Source organism: Zea mays, chromosome 8 (genome assembly GCF_902167145.1).
Source record: "Zea mays cultivar B73 chromosome 8, Zm-B73-REFERENCE-NAM-5.0, whole genome shotgun sequence".
Taxonomy (NCBI): domain Eukaryota; kingdom Viridiplantae; phylum Streptophyta; class Magnoliopsida; order Poales; family Poaceae; genus Zea; species Zea mays.
The window spans coordinates 125,659,837-125,679,862 of NC_050103.1; the positions used below are offsets into that span (position 1 = coordinate 125,659,837).

The window sequence follows — 20,026 nt, forward strand, 5'->3', positions numbered from 1 at the left end:
TCTACCAGGCATAACATGAGAACTAGAAGCAGTCATAGCATAAGAGTCATAAGCATGTGAACCAAAAACATCATGACCTCTAAAAGCATTTCTAGAATATCTCCTATCATGATATAAAAAGGCATGGTTCCTTTTAGCACTAGTAGCCATAGGAGCCTTCCCTTTCTCCTTAGTGGGAATGGGAGCCTTATGGCTTGTTAAGTTCTTGACTTCCCTCTTGAAGCCAAGTCCATCCTTAATTGAGGGGTGTCTACCAACCGTGTAGGCATCCCTAGCAAATTTTAGTTTATCAAAATTACTTTTGCTAGTCTTAAGTTGAGCATTAAGACTAGCTAATTCATCATTAAGCTTGGAAATTGAAACTAGGTGTTCACTACAAGCATCAATGTCTATATCCTTACACCTAGTGCAAATTTCAACATTTTCAACACAAGAGTTGGATTTATTTGCTTCTACTAGTTTAGCATTTAAATCATCGTTTATGCTCTTTAAGTTAGAAATAGAATCATGGCATGTTGACACTTCACAAGCAAGCATTTCATTTCTCTTAATTTCTAATGCAAGGGATTTTTGAGCCTCTACAAACTTATCATGTTCTTCATATAACAAATCCTCTTGCTTTTCTAAAAGTATATTCTTTTCATTCAAGGCATCAATTAATTCATTAATTTTGTCTATCTTAGATCTATTTAAGCCCTTGAACAAACATGAATAATCTACTTCATCCTCATCACTAGATTCGTCCTCACTTGAAGAAGCATAGGTAGAGTTGCGAGTACATACCTTCTTCTCCCTTGCCATAAGGCATGTGTGACGCTCGTTTGGGAAGAGGGTTGATTTGTTGAAGGCGGTGGCGGCGAGTCCTTCATTGTCGGAGTCGGAAGAGGAGCAATCCGAGTCCCACTCCTTGCCTAGATGCGCCTCGCCCTTTGCCTTCTTGTAATGCTTCTTCTTTTCCCTCTTGTTTCCCTTTTCCTGGTCACTATCATTATCGGGGCAGTTAGCGATAAAATGACCAATCTTACCGCACTTGAAGCATGAGCGCTTCCCCTTCGTCTTGGTCTTGCTTGGCTGCCCCTTGTGACCCTTTAGCACCGTCTTGAAGCGCTTAATGATGAGGGCCATCTCCTCATTATTTAGCCCGGCCGCCTCAACTTGCGCCACCTTGCTTGGTAGCGCTTCTTTGCTCCTTGTTGCCTTGAGAGCAATGGGTTGAGGCTCATGGATGGGACCGTTCAACGCGTCGTCCACGTATCTTGCCTCCTTGATCATCATTCGCCCGCTTACGAACTTCCCAAGAATTTCTTCGGGCGACATTTTGGTGTACCTGGGATTCTCACGAATATTATTCACCAAATGAGGATCAAGAACGGTAAAGGACCTTAGCATTAGGCGGACGACGTCGTGGTCCGTCCATCGCGTGCTTCCGTAGCTCCTTATTTTGTTGATAAGGGTCTTGAGCCGGTTGTATGTTTGAGTTGGCTCCTCGCCCCTTATCATTGCGAACCGTCCAAGCTCGCCCTCCACCAACTCCATTTTGGTGAGCAAGGTAGCGTCATTTCCCTCATGAGAGATCTTGAGGGTATCCCAGATTTGCTTGGCGTTATCCAAGCCACTCACTTTGTTATATTCATCCCTGCACAATGAAGCTAGAAGAACAGTAGTAGCTTGTGCATTCTTATGGATTTGCTCATTAATGAATATAGGACTATCCGAACTATTAAAGTGCATTCCACTATCTACAATCTCCCATATACTAGGATGGAGAGAGAATAGGTGACTACGCATTTTGTGGCTCCAAAATCCGTAGTCCTCCCCATCAAAGTGTGGGGGCTTACCGAGTGGAATGGAAAGCAAATGTGAATTTGAACTTTGCGGAATGCGAGAGTAGTCAAAGGAAAAGTTAGAATTGACCGGTTTCCTTTGCTCGTAGTCGTTGTGGTCGTCGTCCTTTTGGGAAGAAGTAGACTCATCACTGTCGTCGTAGTAGACGATCTCCTTGATGCGCCTTGTCTTCTTCTTCTTTCCTTCCTTCCGTCTATGACCTGAGCCAGAGTCGTTAGGCTTGTCATCTTTGGGCTCGTTGACGAAGGACTCCTTCTCCTTATCGTTGATCACGATTCCCTTCCCCTTAGGATCCATCTCTTCGGGCGATTAGTCCCTTTCTTGAAGAGAACGGCTCTGATACCAATTGAGAGCACCTAGAGGGGGGGGGTGAATAGGTGATCCTGTAAAACTTCAAATCTTAAGCCACAAAAAACTTGTTAAGTGTTAGCACAATTATGGCCAAGTGGCTAGAGAGGAGTCAAAACACAATAACCACAAGAAATCAATCACAGAGATGACACGGTGGTTATCCCGTGGTTCGGCCAAGTACAAAACTTGCCTACTCCACGTTGTGGCGTCCCAACGGACGAGAGTTGCACTCAACTCCTCTCAAGTGATCCAATGATCAACTTGAATACCACGGTGTTCTTGCTTTTCTTTTCTCAATCCCGTTTGCGAGGAATCTCCACAACTTGGAGCCTCTCGCCCTTACAAAAGATGTTCACAGAGAATCACGGAGCAAGGGAGGGAATGAGCAACGCACACAAGACTCCAAAAGATCAGAGCAACACGCACACAAGCAGCAATAAGAGCTCGCAACACAACTCAAAGAGTACACAACTCCACAAGAGCTCTATATGCTATCACAATGAATCGAATGCGCTAGATCAATGTCTTGGTGCTTAGAAAGGTTGTAGGAATGCTTGGTTGTCTCCTCCATGCGCCTAGGGGTCCCTTTTATAGCCCCAAGGCAGCTAGGAGCCGTTGAGAACACATCTGGAAGGCTATCTTTGCCTTCTGTCGTCGGGCGCACCGGACAGTCCGGTGCACACCGGACACTGTCCGGTGCCCGATTTGTTTCCACAAAAAGCTCATCCGACTGTTGCTTTCTGATGCAGATCTGCGCACAGTTGGCGCACCGGACAGTCCGGTGTACCTTTCCGACCGTTGGCTCGGCCACGTGTCGCGCGCCGATCGCGCGGCCGACCGTTGGCCCGGCCGACCGTTGGCTCACCGGACAGTCCGGTGCACACCGGACAGTCCGGTGAATTTTAGCCGAAGTCGCCGGAGAAAAACCCGAGAGCGGCTGGTTTGCTCCGCGCTGGTCTGGCGCACCGGACACTGTCCGGTGCACACCGGACAGTCTGGTGCCCCAGCCCGAAACAACCTTTGGCTGTACACAGCCACTCTCCACTTCTTTTCTTTTCTTCTTCTTCCTGTTTCTAACACTTAGACAAGATATTAGTACACAAAACCAATGCACTAAGGCTTAGAAACATACCTTTACTTGTGATTTGCACTTTGTTCAACCATGGGCACATTTTCACATTTAAGCACTTGTGTTTGCACTCAGTCACCAAAATACTTAGAAATGGCCCAAAGGCACATTTCCCTTTCAAGAGGGCACCGCCACCAGTTCTCACACAGTGTTTGGCGCCCGAAAAAGGTGTCAACATACTTTTGGCGACTTCGCTGGGGAATAGGTGTCTAGACCTGCTAAAAATCGACCCATAGATGGCCGGTTCTAAGGATCACACCAAGATCTCCACCACCAACATCATCAAGCCGGCCATGGAGGCGCTCCCGGCTGATGACCAAAGACCCTTTGAAGACCTCGTAATGCGCGATGAGAAGGAGGTGATGCGGCAATGGAACGAACAACGCGACAAGGAAGAGGCGGAACTGCTGCATAAACTCTCTGAATGGCGCAAGGAGGCGGCAGAAAAGTACTTGTCACACTTCACGGTGGATCGCCACCAGAAGATCATCCGTCAAGGAGAGATCGATATGGAATCTCTCCTACCTCCACTTCAGGATCCCGCTGTAAGTACTCTAGATCTATCTCTTACGACTTTCATGGATCAACGAGGAGATCAGTTAAAGCAATATGTAGATGAATCTGTTAAAATGCATTTACGTGCATACGAGAAACCAACTGCTCCTAGCTTTCCATCGCGAGAGTCTAATACAGAACCACCCGCGTCAAACACATCGGCTATAAATGGGTCACCCTTGACCCAGCCATCATATGGTATGCCGATGCACGCTTTTGTGTCACCATCACAACCGCAACCACTAGGCACGCGGCAGGTACTGGACGCGACCGGACCGTCCGAGCATCATCTTAGACGGTCCGGTTATACCACGGACCGTCCGACGTGTTTCGCCGGACCGTCCGACCCGATGCAGACCCACACACAAAACACTCAGGTCGCACCGTACATGGCCGGACCATCAGGGTACAACCCCGAACAATTCGGCCCCATCACAGACCGTCTGGTGCATCACGCCGGACCGTCCGGATATGTTGCGGACCGTCCGCCATCTTACGTCGGACCGTCCGCCATCTTACGTCGGACCGTCCAGATATGGCATGAACCGGCCGACGTATTACGCCGGACCATCTGACTCTACACAAGTTCACGTGCAGACTGCCCAAGTCGCGCCATATATGACTGATCCGTTCGGATACAGCCCTGGACCATTCGGACCGATCGCGGACCGTCCAGTTCATTACGACAAACGGTCTGGGTACGAGACTACCCACGTAGTACCTTATACGGCTGGACATTCCGGATATACCTTCAGACCGTTTGGCCAAGTCGCGGACAATCCGGTCTCTTACGCCGGGCCGTACGGATATGCGTACGCAGAGCCGAGAGCTGCGCAATATGCACAGCTTCCACATTCATCGCAGCAACATTATGGTGCCCCACCAACAACACATTATAACCATACCATACCACCTCATGGACATAGGGTTGAATACTATTCAGCCACAAGAGAGCCTGAGAGGTATAGGGCAGGAGCTGGTGACATTAATAGGACACCTAACACACACCTCAAACATCCCTGGGAGGAAAGCCGACAGGGTGATGTCAGGCAACCTGAGATTTCCACCCACAAACTCAATGGATGGTCGCCAGACATGGCAGAGAGGATCAGAGACAAAGTAGCTGGGGGTGTTCAGGGACAAACTCGGTGTTAGTCTGTCAGGTACAGGGCAATCGTATCGGAAGCCTTATAGCCACCGATTCGACACCGTGCCGTATCCACAGGGAACTAGAATACCAGACTTTTCTAAATTTTCCGGTGAAGGTGGGAAAAGCACACACGAACATATAAGTCAATTCATAGCACACTTGGGAGAATTGGCTGATGGGGAAGCCTACCGTGTTCGTTTATTCTCGTTGTCCCTTACTGATACTGCATTCGCATGGTACGCAGCCTTGCCACCAAACTCTATTAACTCTTGGGAAGAATTAGAGCAGAAATTTCATGAACACTTATTCTCAGGAGAACATGAATTAGAATTGGCTGACTTAGCCTCAGTCCGACAGGGGCCTGAAGAATCGGTTAATGACTATATTCATAGGTTCCGGGACACTAGAAACCGATGCTTTCAGATCCATGTCGCAGAAAAACAACTAACAGGGCTAGCTTTCAATGGGTTGCGACCTTACTTAAAAGAAAAATTAGATGACACCCAATTCTTTTCGCTAGTGCACTTGCACCAGCGGGCTATGACCTGTGAAAGCCGAAGTAAGGAAACATCAAAATCGGCTAGCCATAAGATGCATCTAGTGGGATACGATAATTCAGACGATGAATCCACGGATGTATACACCGCTGAACTGGTTTGGCCAGGACAGGCTAAGCCTTCAGCATGTTCTGCTTTACAGTCGATTCGAAAGAATCGACAAGAAGAAGTTAAGTTTACTTTTAATGTTGCCAAATGCGATAAAATATTTGACGAGTTACTAAAAAATGGCAACATTAAATTAACTCATATTATTCCTCCTCCTGATGAATTAAAAAGGCGTGCTTATTGTAAGTGGCATAATTCTTTTTCTCATGCCACCAATGATTGTAATGTTTTTCGTCGACAGATACAATCGGCCATAAATGAGGGCCGATTGACTTTTCAGGAGATGCAAGTAGACACACAACCTTTTCCTGTTAATACAATAGAACTCACATGCAAAAAAGTCTTGGTTCAGCCCGAAATGGCCGATAAAGGCAAAGGCAAGGACATCGTCATTGGCGATCCTCGCATGTCAATTATATCGCAAAAGGACACTGCTCTAAAGGCTTCGGACGAGAAGGCTAAAAAGTCCAAAGGCGCCGGGGGGCAGGCACAATTAATGAACCAAACACATCAGCATGGCTCGAGCATCACAGATGGTCCGACACCTACGTGCGGACGGTTCGATGATCAGACAAACGGTCCGGCTAACCCAGCTGGACAGTCCACCTATGACCGAAGGCGTCAGCCTCTACACGGAGCAAGGAAAGAGACGCAAGGGCGAATCACATATAGTCGGCTGATCAAAGCCGACTCTAGTTTTGATCAGTTGCTCTCCAAAAATGCTAGCAAAAAGACTGTTCCACGTGATCGGTCAATGAAGAAACCCCGGTCACCTGCTAAAACGAAACGACCGAACAAAACGGTCCAAAAGGCGACGCGACAAGCATCGCCTGTTCATCCTATGAGACCAGGGTACTTCCCACCTGTTTATTCATCGTTGGTATATTGTCTTACTCAAATGTGGAATGGCACGACGACGAATCCATGGTACATTTATAGTCCCTTTGTCTATTCGGGCTTGGGGCACCTCCATTCTATTCATTTTGATCCATTGATCAAATGGTCATGGCCGAGAAAGATACAATCCAAAACGGCCTTTATACATTGGTGCTTTATTGAATGATCTCCATTTTGAAAAGCCGGTGAATTACATTAGGTTTAGTTCATATGCTTTTGGTTCGTCAACCTTCACCAAAAGGCAGGGGGCATATGTTGGAGATCAAAAAGAGTCACGCGGATGGTCCGGCCCGAAGGCCGAACGGTCCGCGGTCCGGACTGTCCGCGGTGGCGGCGCGGACGGTCCGCGCCTGCGCAGAGACAGTTAGGGTTCCTAGTTTCTCGCGGGATTTGTTACCTAAAAGCGTGGGATTGACTCGGAAATCAGTTCGAAGCGGATCAAGACCTTCCCCTTTATATAGATGAAGGGCTACGACCGATTGAACCCCCAACAATCGATCAAATCAAATCTATCTCTCGTTTTTACCTTACGCATTAGGAGTAGTTCTAGTTTAGCCCTAGTTTAGTATTCCAATCCCCAATTTCTCCACTTCTCTTCGGCTCTACGTCGATTAGAGGAGTCTAGGTCGGCCTACCCGAGCCTAGACAACCCCTAGGATCTCTCCTCCCCGACGGGGTCCCTCCCGGGAGCGAGATCCAGGCGCCGCCGGCGACCTTCGCCGCCCCTGCGCACGCGCGGACCGTCTGCCCTGTAGTCGCGGACCGTCCGACCGTCAGACAGGGAACGCCAGCCCCTGTACCAGGTCGCGGACCGTCCGACCCCTGGTCGCGGACCGTCCGCGCCTCTGCAGAGGGCACCACCACCGGTTCTCACGCAGTGTTTGGCGCCCGAAAAAGGTGTCAACACTGACCTATCTTATATAATACACTAGGTGAGTGCCCGTGCGTCACAGGCCCGAGTTTCTTTTCGATGTCATCTCGGACAGCTCGTATATGTCATCTTTTATCTCATAACTATATAACACATATGTGCATATATAAGTTATTGAGATATTACCTAGTACTTAAATAACAATTATGAGTGTTAAATATAGGTTTAATACAATTTTATTGTCTTTTAGTCTCGATTTGTTAAATTAGTTTTAATTACAATATATTTAACTCTTATTATTATCATTTAAATATTTGTAATTATTATTTAAATATTCGATATAAAAACTTCTTGGAATACATACAGAAGCCGAGCCAGAGAAGGAAACATGCAGGAAGTTTCGTGCGGCGAGAGTCAAAGCCTAGAGAAGCTACTACTCTCCTCCCACAGGCCACACCCACAGCCCACAGGGCACAGGCTCCCGGCTCTCCCCCGCTCGGCCGCCTCCCGTCGCCTCTCCTGCAGTCGGACAGGGTCACCCACGTCTCTCTCTCTCGTACTCCTCTCACACACTCTTCACACGGTTTGCCTTGCCCACGAAAAGACAACCAACCCGGGGCCAGGGGGCAAGCGGAGAGCAGGGAAGGAAGGGAGAGGAAAAGGAAAAGCGGGTCGCGAGTGCCCCCCACCCCCCGCTTTTGCTCCAATCGGCGCCGCCTCGCGCGAGATCCGCTCCGCGTGCCCCGCCGCCGCGCTGCTGCCGAGGTGAGCTCCGCCCGCCCCCCTCCCCCGCTGATCCGCGCTGGGGCTCCGCTCCTGCACACGCCCGATTTGACACTCGGTTGCCGGCTCGGGATTCCCCCCTGCCTGCTGTTCGCGTCTGCGGTTTGGGTCGGGGCCGTGCTCGGAGCTGCGGGGGTCGTGCTGCCGCGGAGGGTCTCCGTGGTGAATTGCAGCTCCGCCCTGCGTGGCTCTGGTTCTGGTCTCACTTCTCAGGGAGTCGCCTGAGCGGGTTGGTTTTCGGTCAGTCGATGGGTTTTGCTGCTGCTTTTAGGCAGCATTTTTTAGGGTGTCGCGCCACGGGCCACGGCAATGCGATTCCCGGACTGAACTTCGCGGCTCCGGGCGTGGAAATGAAGTTGTTGGACTACTTTTTTGTGGGGCGTTCATGTTTGGAGCTGAGATCTTTTTCTTCTTTCCTCCTGGTTTGGAACCAGTGCTTTTGCTACTCCTTTTGATGGATAATTCGAGTTCGGGGTCGTCGGATTCTGAAAACTGGAGTAGCTTTACATGTGTGTCGAATTATTATAGCCAGAACTGTTCCGCTGACATTTTCAGTTCCATCTAGTCGTGCCGTGCGTGTCACAACTTGGTCTAACGACTCTGATCGCGGATTATTTTATTTGTTTCAGATAGAGGGTGTCGTCCCCGGCATCGGGTTCCACGGAGAGTTGTTGATTTGGGTACCTGATCCAATTGGGGGTGGATTGAGTCGCTTGACCTTTTCAACATCTGTCCCGTTCCTGCTGCTTTGGTCACCATAAGAGGCTTGCCTGGTTCCAGAGATGATGTCATTGTGAGTGGAGATGGATTCTGCGAGAAGTTGGTTCCAGAAGTTCCAGCCGAGGGACAAATCGAAGAGTCCAGCTGTGTCTGCCAGCCATGGAAAGGATCCAGGAAAGCCCCCAACTGATGATGCCCCTTCTAGTGCGACGAAACAGAGGGTCGCCGCCGCAAAACAGTACATTGAGAATCACTACAAGACCCAGATGAAGTCCCTGCAAGATAGGAAAGAGAGGTAGGCAGTTCAGTGGACATAAACTTATTTTTACCTCTGCCTGCTTCGGTTATATATTAAGCATCCATCAGAGTTTTACATGCAAGCAGCAAAATCCTAAATTATCAATTAAGTGTTGAATTGAAAGAAATGAAGGTCCCCATCTTGCTGTTATCGAGCAGGATGCCCAACCACACACATGCCATGCATGTTTGGACGGGAATGACAGACACAGGTGCAGCCACACGGATGATTAAGATTAAGTCCTTACAAGTGTGTGGGCACCATTGTTGTGCCCAGAATAGAAAGCTCCGTTACTGAGTTAACTCAAGTTAGGTAGCTTCAGTACCGTATTAAGTCGTAGCTCTTTTTCGTGAATTAAATTAAGCTGTAGCTCTGTAGTGAATAGTGATACACAATGATCTAGCAAAGCTATGAACTCAACGCCAAATATGATTTATGGAATTTTTGTAGGATCGACTCGTTCAAGTAAACTTACATACTCATTCTAAATGATGTTCGCCATACTCGTTTCAAAACCTAAACAATTAAGGCCCTGTTTGGCATAGCTCTAGCTCCAGAAAATTTTGTTGGACAAGTCATTAGGTACTCTAGAAAATTGTGGAGCTGGAGCTGTAAGCCTTTAGAAGACATTTAGATAAGTCATTTCGTTTATTATTTAGATTAAAAATATTTTTAAAACTATTTAAATTGATATTATAAATTACAGCTCCACACTGCAGCTAACACCCCCTAAAACTTATACTTGCAATCATTATCAAATGTCAAGACTTAGGGCCTGTTTGGAGGCTGACGCCGAGCGCCACACCCCGCCTAAGGTGCGGCGGCCGATTCGGCCGCCACAACTGCGGCGCGCGGCGTGTGGCGCGGCGTGGTGTTTGCGGCAGCGATCCAAACACGCCCTTATTTTTCTCGTCAACCAATCTACTTGCTGGATTCCAGCTATAGGAACTTGTGATCTTACTTTTATAATATGTCGGCTTACTTCTAGGCGCTGGATGTTGGAGAGAAAATTACAAGATGCCGAAGTTCCTGTAGAAGAGCAAAATAATATTCTTAAGCATTTGGAGAAAAAAGAGACTGAATATATGCGCTTGCAGAGACACAAGATGGGAGTTGAAGATTTTGAACTTCTGACTATTATTGGGAGAGGTGCATTTGGAGAGGTACAGTTCATTTCAGTTTCCATTCTTTTAAAAGTTTGTGCAAACTAGTTCAATGACATACATGACATATTGACATTATTTCTGTTTCTTCTGAATTCTATCCCATCAGCGGTTGTTCTGCACATGTGTTTTCTTTTTAAGGAGAAACCTCTGCTTACATAGAAAACATATAAAAGTTCTACACATGCACCACATGTTCACTTGACAATATTTCTTGTACAATCCTGTTCACTAAATAAATGTGGATATCTCATCTAGTTGGAAGTTGGAATTACGTGTGCCTTGCTGCATCTTGTATTTTAGTACAACTCTATAAATGCAACTCTTCTGCTTGTAAGAAAACTGGGATAGAGTATTAGAGTGACCTTTTGGTCCTTGTTCTGCTGACATATTTCTGGCACTTTTGGAGTTATTTGGTATTTGCTTTGGACCTTTATGGCCCCATATATTTAGTCTCCCAAATTGATGGTATTCAATCGTCATGTGGTCCCTTGATGCATGCTTGTGATGAGTTTCTATTTGTTGCATTCACATATGCAAATATTATAACACACTGGTGTTTTTTTTCCACCATTGTTTTCATGTGGCTTCTCCATTATTAAGGTAACTTTGGTGGATTGGACCATTTTACTGTGGCTTGCAGGCAGTTAACTATTTATGAGAAGGGGCCTAGTCCTTGATTTTCGTAATATACCTATGAAAAATAGCCCGTTTGTCCTTATATCCATTGCGGGCTTTGAGTTAATTTGTAGCATCTTTGCTATCTGCTTGTTGCTATTTATTTTGTACTTATATTTAGTTAGTATTGGGATGAACACTGTTTTGTTACATTTTTTTTTACATTTCTTTCTTTACAAGAGGAGAATTAGATAGCGAATCGTCATTGGTGCAGTTGACTCATGTAGTTTTGAATACCTCTTATTAAAAACTGGTTTAACCGATTCTTCTGTTGTCTTCTGCTTCTGTTCAGTCTTAATCGTTTCCTTTCTTTATGTGTTGCGCCATTCTTTCCACTGTGTTACTTATGACTCTAACTGTGCAGGTGCGTCTTTGTAGAGAGAAGACATCTAAGAATGTTTACGCAATGAAAAAACTCAAGAAATCTGAAATGCTTCGTAGGGGCCAGGTACCATTTATGTTTTTTCTGCATTGTTTTACATTCTCTATTTCTGTTTTGCATGTTATCCTCTGACATGTGTACATGTATTTCAGGTAGAACATGTCAAAGCTGAAAGGAACCTTCTTGCTGAAGTTGATAGTGCTTACATAGTTAAGCTCTATTATTCTTTCCAAGACGAAGAGTTCTTATATCTCATCATGGAATACCTTCCTGGCGGGGACATGATGACTTTACTTATGCGCAAGGACATACTAACAGAAGATGAAGCTAGATTTTATATTGCAGAAACTGTGCTTGCCATTGAGTCTATTCACAAGCACAACTATATTCATCGGTACCATACTAGTGTCTCTGGTTCTTAATCTAAAAAAACAGATTATTCTATAATTTAAATGATGTATCTCTATGTTCTTGTTGTCAGGGATATCAAACCAGATAATCTTCTATTAGATCGCAGTGGTCACCTGAAGCTTTCTGACTTCGGTTTGTGTAAACCTTTGGACAGCAGTAATTTTCCAAATTTGAATGAACCAGATTATACATCTGGAAAAGTTACCAAGCCTTTGCCTGATACCACTTGGTTAAGCAACCCTTCTGCACCGAGGCGTACACAGCAGGAGCAATTGTCACACTGGCAAAAGAACCGCAGAATGTTGGTAAGTAGTGTATTCAAAGATGGGTTAACTTATCGATGCCTTGGGAACAACATTACCAATTTTCTGGTGGCTTTTGTTTGAATGTCTTAACTCACTTTTCTCCTTCTGCATTATATCCATTTTTTGTGCCTCCTATAACCTATTTGGCACGATAAAATCATAAAAAAGTTATATAGCTCCTTAAAGTTTGTAAGTTGTGAACCTTGTTTCCATAGATGATGTTTGTAGTTGGTCTCATGTCTCTGAATCAATCATATTGAACTTCTAAAGGACAGAAGATGGTTCCCAGTTCTAAGGATGTAGTATTGTTCTGTTGACATAAACCTGTCTTTACCATGTTGAACCAAGTTGCATGGAATACTCTGGAGTCAATGGCTAATGGGTGGGGCACTATAATTCGAATGAAGTTGCATCAAACTAACAAAGTCAGTTACAACGTCACTATTTCTATTGTAAAGGAACCCAAATAATATTTTCTAGGGTTTAATTTTTCTAGTGTGAATCATGCAATCACTTGAGTGTACACTTGGCCACTCCTATATCTAGCAAGTTTCCTTCCCTTTTCCATAAGGTTCCTTCTTGCCATGCTGAGTGTACACTTGAGCGCAGTTGACATGTTTAATTGCAATTCTGGGGCACAGGCATACTCAACAGTCGGCACACCTGATTATATTGCTCCAGAAGTTCTACTGAAGAAGGGATATGGAATGGAGTGTGACTGGTTAAGTTTCTTATCTTGTAAATTTGTATCTGTAACTATTAGAATTAGTGATTCTATCACCCCCTGTGCCTTTTGTATCTTGATGGATGCTTGATATCACTTCTTTTTCTTCTTTAGGTGGTCCCTTGGTGCTATCATGTATGAAATGCTTGTTGGTTACCCTCCATTTTATTCAGAGGATCCAATGTCTACTTGCAGAAAGGTATGTGATATCCACATATGCTTGAGCCATACTATTCTATATTCATTGTCATCCTATGCAAACTTCATGAACATCATTGTGTCAAATCCATTAGCAGGGCTGCGTGGAATCTGGCCATAGTAGCCTCTAGTTAGGTGTGAGGGTGTTTTTATTTTTTTGCGCCGTCTTTGGCGATTTGTATTGGCCTGTCTGGGCCTTCTATTTTTCTTAATGTATTGATGCACAGTTCTCCTGCGCGTCCGAGAAAAAATAACTCGCCTATAACCCTAACTGTTTAGGCCCTGTTTAGATCCACTAGTTAATTGTTTGCACTTTGTAATATTAGTGGGGTGTGAGAGGAAACCACCAAATTGGCTAAGTGTAAATCCTCTGGAGGAGGCCACATGATGTATATTTATATGGACAGAATCTGCCAACAAGTTGGAGTCCAACTCAGTTACATTAGTGGTAACCAATCAGGATTTTATATCTAGTCCTGTTCGGTTACAGCTCTATCTATAGTTAGATACAGCTCTATCTGTACAGGAGAAGGCATGCAGGCTCGAATAATTAATCCTTCTATACTCTAACAGCCCCCTCAATCATATTGTACAAGTTAAGGTTGTTTCTAAATTGCTCCATGTTCTTAGTAGTAAGTGCCTCGGTGAACCCATCCGCAATCTAATAATCTATGGATATTAATCTTACATCCAGTAGCTTTCTAGCTACCCTTTCATGCACAAAATGAAAATCAATTTCAACATGTTTTAGCGTTTTACTCGACCGACTGGATTTGACGTGAGATATGTAGTTCCAATATTATCACATCAAATTCTCGCTGTTGGGGGACTAGGAACTTTCAATTTTTGTAAGGGATTGAAATTTGAACCCACATCAATTGTGCAGTGGCATTCGCTAGAGCTTTATACTCAGCTTCAGTGCTCGACCTAGACATTGTTACCAAGAAACACCGCAAATTCTCCTGTAGAGTGCCTATCATCTGCATCATCAGGCCAATGTAAATCAGAAAATGCACTTATAAGTAGGGGTGGTAATGGATCACAATCCAAATTCTTCTTCACAAAATGGTAGGGCCCTAAATAAATTTTAGTTCAAAAATGAATAGAAATAGAGCCCGATCCTAATCCGATCCTTAAATGTTATAGTGTAAAATTTAGAGCCCATTGTCACCCATACTTATAAGCAAGGAAGAAGACTTCACAATCTGCAGCCCATGCTGTAATGTGTATTTTAAATATCTCAGTATCCTTTTCACCGTTATCCAATGTTGATGTACCAATTTGTGTCTACTCCATAGCTGCCTGTGATAGCTGCTGCTACACTTTTGGAGTTAGAGGCGTAATCTTCATCGAATCTGTACTATCAGTCCATGGCCGAATGACCTATCTTATCACAAACCTGACATGGAACTTGAGGTTTGTTAGGTCGCCTTCCTGCTGATCCCCTTTCTCTAGAGCTGTTTTGGAAGCCTCTGCCACGGCCCATGGCCACCACATCCTTGATTAGGAGCACCACATGTCCACATTGTGCATTTTTGGCCGATAGCTGGGGCTGTTCATGCAGCATATCCATCCTTCTTTCAAAGAGAAGCTGTGAGTGCGGCTCCCCCACGCGAATCAAATTTAACTCGTGCATAGAGAGCGGACACCACCTGATTGAACTTGATGTTTAGTCCGGCCAAGATGTATGAGACTAGTTATTCTTCGTCAATTTGCTTCTTGGTCTTGGCAGATGCCATCTCATCGGCAAGTGACTTCATCTTTGCAATATACTCAGAAATTGACATGTTACCTTTCCGAGTTGTTGCAAGTGTTTGACCGTTCTTGTTCGAGAATGTGACACATGGCTGCTCAAGGATAGTCCACACCTTCTGAGGTGTTTCATAGGTCACGACGTGACTCATGACTTCTTTGGTCATGGAGGCGAGAAGGAAACCGAGTACTTGCTACTCAGTTGCTGACCTCCGTGTGGACTCAGGGCTGGTCTTCGTCTTGTCATCCTTGTCACCGGTTGAAACTTCAATATTCTCAGCCAGAGTAGCACATGAGCCATCAAGATAACCTTGCAGCTAGGCGCCTCGTAGGATGGGCAGGACTTTCCGCCCTTCATAGAGCATAATTGCTCTTGTTGAGTTCCTCTGCAATTGCTTTTCTCAACAGAAGTTGTGAACCTGCATAGAAAGCTAAAGAACTCGCCATGTAAGATTGTTTTTTTTGCCGGCTAGGGATAGGGTTTCTGGTTAGTCCTAGCAGCAAGGGTTTAGAAGGTGGCTCTGATACCATGAGAGAAACCACCAAATTGGAAGCGTATATCCTCCAGAGGAGGCCACGTGATGTAATTTATATGGGCAGAAACTGCTAACAAGTTGGGTAGCAGATTAGGATTCTATATCTAGTCTTGTTCGATTACAACTCTATGTATAATCAGAATACATCTCTATCGGTACATAAGAAGGCATGCAAGCCTGAATAGATAATCCTTCTATATTCTAACAGGGTGCTGGTTGGATGCATTGGTGGTTGTCTATGATGCTATTTGTTTTCTATTTGTCATAGGGAGGGCATGTGGATAGAGGTAGGTGGGAGGGCAAAATCGCCCTTCTTGCAATCTATTAGCTGTGTTGGGATAGATCCACCCGAACTAATTTTTAACAGCTAACTATTAGCTGGGTGGATTCAAACGGGGCCTTAGTGGCTGGTACTTGGGAGTTGGTTGTTTCAGCTGGTTGAATGAGCTCTACCGTGTAATATGCCTACTTAATAAATGTGGGCTTTATATTCTAGCTGCCTTGCTTACTTTTAGTAAGCAAAATACTTCTATAGCTTTATTAGAATACATCTCAACTTATGTTTTTCTTTGTTCATGCAGATTGTGAACTGGAGAAGTCACTTGAAATTCCCTGAAGAGGCAAAGCTTTCTCCTGAAGCTAAGGATCTCATCAGCAAGCTTTTGTGTAATGTTGAGCAGAGACTTGGCACAAAAGGAGCCCATGAAATAAAAGTGCGTTCTTATCCACATGTTTAATGCATACACTTCCATTACTCTCATACCCAATTACGGATTACCCAACTAATTTAATAGTATTTTTTTTACTTTAGGCACATCCATGGTTTAGAGGTGTTCAGTGGGAGAAGTTGTATCAGATGAAAGCTGCTTTCATACCAGAAGTTAATGGCGAATTGGATACTCAGAATTTTGAGAAATTTGAGGAGGTAATATTCCACTTTCCCAGTTGGTTACTTCGGTAAACTATATGCATCATTTGCCTACCGTATAAGATCGGGTGGTAGTTATCCACATGGCAGTTGCTGATTAATATTGAATGAACTTCTGGTAGTGCCTGTGATCCTGTTTCCTGCTTGTTATTGTACCGATTAATGCTCATCTGGTTGTTGAACAATACCTCTGGGCAGGCTTAGTATATGGTAAAATCAAACACAAGGGTTCCCTTCAGTGTTTATTCTAGAGGTGAACATTCACCATCTGACTTTCCTTCTGCTTGGAACTATGAAATTGTACTCCTAAATAGGTGGTCTGTGTTGGTTCCCTGCACTGTAGGTTTAATTTATCTGGGTTAGTGCTACCTGCTACTCCTTCCCTACCAAATTCTAAAACATTTTGGATTTTAAGATTCATAGCTTTTGCTATACACATTAGATATACACTAGGTCTAGATACATAGTAAAAAACATTGTATCTAGAAAAGCCAAAACGTCTTATAATTTGGAATTGAGGGAGTAGTACAATTAAATGAAATCATCGATCTAATCGCAAATTGTATCTGCTACGTGCTACTTAACGAAAACTGGGGCTGGGATAAATCTTGTGGCGTTTCCTCTTTCATATCAGCCAGGCTTTAAACAGTGATATTCTTAATTTCAGGATCACTCAATTGTAACACTCCATTCTTCTGTTGTTTATATGATAGTGTTTTTGTCGTTGACTTGGTGAAACTTGAACTATGAATGCATTGGCTATATTGCTCACACATTTAATTATCTTTTCCACTATTGCAGACTGGAACTCAAATTCAAAGTTCATCCAAGTCAGGCCCATGGAGAAAGGTATGCATTAGTTTTCCACTGAAGGTTTCTGGGTAGTTGAAGTATGGGACATAGTAATGTACCTAGTCAAAGACAATTCCATATCTGATGCTCAAGTGAAATTTTCTGTTGATATGGGTGTTTCAAAAATTGATATTGATGTGGAGGGCATAGATATTTTCTGTTGAACAAGGGCACATATATTTAGAAAGTTGATTGGGAATTTTACTCATATTGGACATTCGAGCTTCATTTTATTACTGCTGTCAATGGATTGAAAAACATTACTGTTTTACAGATGCTTCCATCCAAAGATGCAAACTTTGTTGGGTATACGTACAAGAACTTTGAAATTGTAAATGATGATGAAGTGGCAGGAATTGGTTAGCCCCCCATTACTCTGTTCATCTTCTACTATTTCACTTATTAGGGTGTTTGAGTGCACTAGAACTAACAGTTAGTTGGCTAAAAATTGTTAGTGGAATTAGCTAGCTATAGTTACCTAACTATTAACTAATTTACCAAAAATAGCTAATAGCTGAACTATTAGCCAGGGTGTTTGGATGTTTCAACTAATTTTACCCACTAACTATTAGCTCTAGTGCATTCAAACACCCCCTTAGTTGTTATATGTTTAGTTTGACAAAAAAATGATTTGGTGCTTTGTGCAACAGCGGAGTTGAAGAAAAAGAGTTCCAAATCAAAGCGACCAACCATCAAGACATTGTTTGGTAATGAGCCAGTATCCTACATTCAGTTCGCTTCTACTGTATCTCCGTGAAGGCATGAACGATCCACTTACTTTTCATTCATTCTGAACAGAGAGTATGGACGAAGAGGAACCTGTTCAAGGAAGTTTCTTAGGTATGTTGCCCCCAAAGGAAGGGCAACCTTCGTCCCACTCCAGCGTTCCACAAGAAAGACACCAACCTCGACGTAAATAGGATATGGAGGTTCAAAACGTAAAGCATAGGAAAGTAAAACAAGTGGGAAAAAAAAAATCTTCTGCTGCCTTTTGATATGCTCCCTGTCTAAGTTTTGTAAATCCTAACCATTGCGTTCTTTAGCCAAATGTTTAAAACAAAAAAGATCACCGGCCAAATAGTGTATGGCATTGGCATCTGATGTGAGCATCAGTGTTCGCTGTATATTGTGTTACCGTTCTAACTTCCAAGTGATGTTTCTCAGCCATATTGGCAAAAACTACTGTATACTACATACCAGGAGCAGACAAGCTGTGGCAAGCATGTGCTATGTTTTTGACCTCAGTTGTTTCTTTGGAGTCAAGGCTCGTAGGCACCTGAACAACTTGCAGCGCCCAATTGACACATTTATCCCTATGAACATATTCACGCCCGTGCTACCTGTATGAATGCATTTGCCACGTAGACCCTTAGAGATCTTGAGATGTTTCTCAGTAGTTCATTGCACCTTTCATTACACAAATGTACCATCATACAACCTAATCGCGGCTATAGGATTTTTCCACCCTAACTGGATATGGTATTCTCTCTGTTGTTCTTTTTTATTTGTCGTACTTTAGTGCAAAAGTGAACTAACGGATAACAAATATTCAAGAACGGAAGTAATATTAAATATGAGTATATGCCTGTATAGAGGCATTAGGTACACCTGCCCTCCTAAGCACGTGTTAGGATGAAGGCATGACCATAATATCATCTATCACATATATGATACACGAGTTTGGTTGTAGTCATCTCTTCTCGTGGTGACTACCATGGACAATTATGATGCTCACACTAGGTCTTGAGCCACCTGGCATAATGTAATTGATAGCCAATATAGCCTTTGTACTTTATCGTATTTCATGGTACACTCGGCATGCACTTGAGTGCCTGCAGCCTAAGTTGTGTATTAGCCTACTTAGCAAGGCATGTGCTGTCATCTATCCCACATTTAATGTGGTGTATCCAAGACTTATTTGATAAGATTTTGCCAAAGAATAGTCCATAGGTTTTTTAGATGTGGATCCACATCCTAAGGTCATACTACCTCCGGTGGGCCCGCCACATCCTTTTGTCGTGAGATAGGATTAGTGAAAGTCGTCTAGAGGGGGGTGAATAGACGAAACCTGAAATTTACAAACTTAAACACACACTAAAGGCCGAGGTTAGCGTTAGAATTAAATTCAAGTCCGAAAGATTGTTTCTCTTGCTAGGAGTTGCTCAAAGAGTGTGGATGACGTATGGGAGCAAACTCAAATTAATACTAGCAAGGAAGTGTTAGAGAGAGGAAAGAGGGCAAACAAATCAAGCGAGAATCAAAGCGATTAGACACGGTGATTTGTTTTACCGAGGTTCGGTTCCAAAGAACCTAGTCCCCGTTGAGGAGGCCACAAAGGTCGGGTCTATTCCAACCTTTTCCCTCTCTCTCAAACAGTCACTTAGACCGAGTGAGCCTTTTCCTTAATCTCACGGGTCACTAAGACCCCGCAAGGACCACCACACACTTGGTGTCTCTTGCTTCGCTTACAAGCACTTAGAAAAGAAGCGAGGAAGGAAGAAAGGCAATCCAAGCAACAAGAGCGCAAATGAACACAAACTCACTCTCTCTCAAGTCACTAAGTGGTTGAGATGATTTGAGACTTGGAGATGGTTTGATCTTTGGAATTGTGTCTTGGAGTGAATGCTCTAGCTCTTGTATTGAATGTGATCCCCAGAAAACTTGGATACCAATGAATGTGGTGGTTGGGGGTATTTATAGCCCCCAACCACTTCCTAACCGTTGGTGAAGGCTGCTGGTGATGGGCGCATCGGACAGTCCGGTGCGCCACCGGACAGCCACTATGCACTGTCCGGTGCACGTCACGTCAGCGCATCTGTTAGGGTTCTAAGCA

The 20,026-nt window shown here is 44.2% G+C and overlaps 1 protein-coding gene across 1 annotated transcript; it reads left to right on the top strand.

Moving 5' to 3' along the window:
* The first annotated feature begins 8,105 nt into the window (after nucleotides 1-8,105).
* LOC100382815 (uncharacterized) lies at nucleotides 8,106-18,397 on the top strand. The gene is given in 14 exon segments (NM_001175515.1): nucleotides 8,106-8,228; nucleotides 8,876-9,261; nucleotides 10,253-10,427; nucleotides 11,470-11,553; nucleotides 11,640-11,881; nucleotides 11,969-12,203; nucleotides 12,845-12,924; nucleotides 13,042-13,126; nucleotides 15,995-16,126; nucleotides 16,225-16,338; nucleotides 17,143-17,190; nucleotides 17,468-17,552; nucleotides 17,844-17,900; nucleotides 17,992-18,397. Coding segments are annotated over 13 exon segments (1,671 nt in total). The 5' UTR covers nucleotides 8,106-8,228; nucleotides 8,876-9,049; the 3' UTR covers nucleotides 18,114-18,397.
* The last annotated feature ends 1,629 nt before the right edge of the window (nucleotides 18,398-20,026 follow it).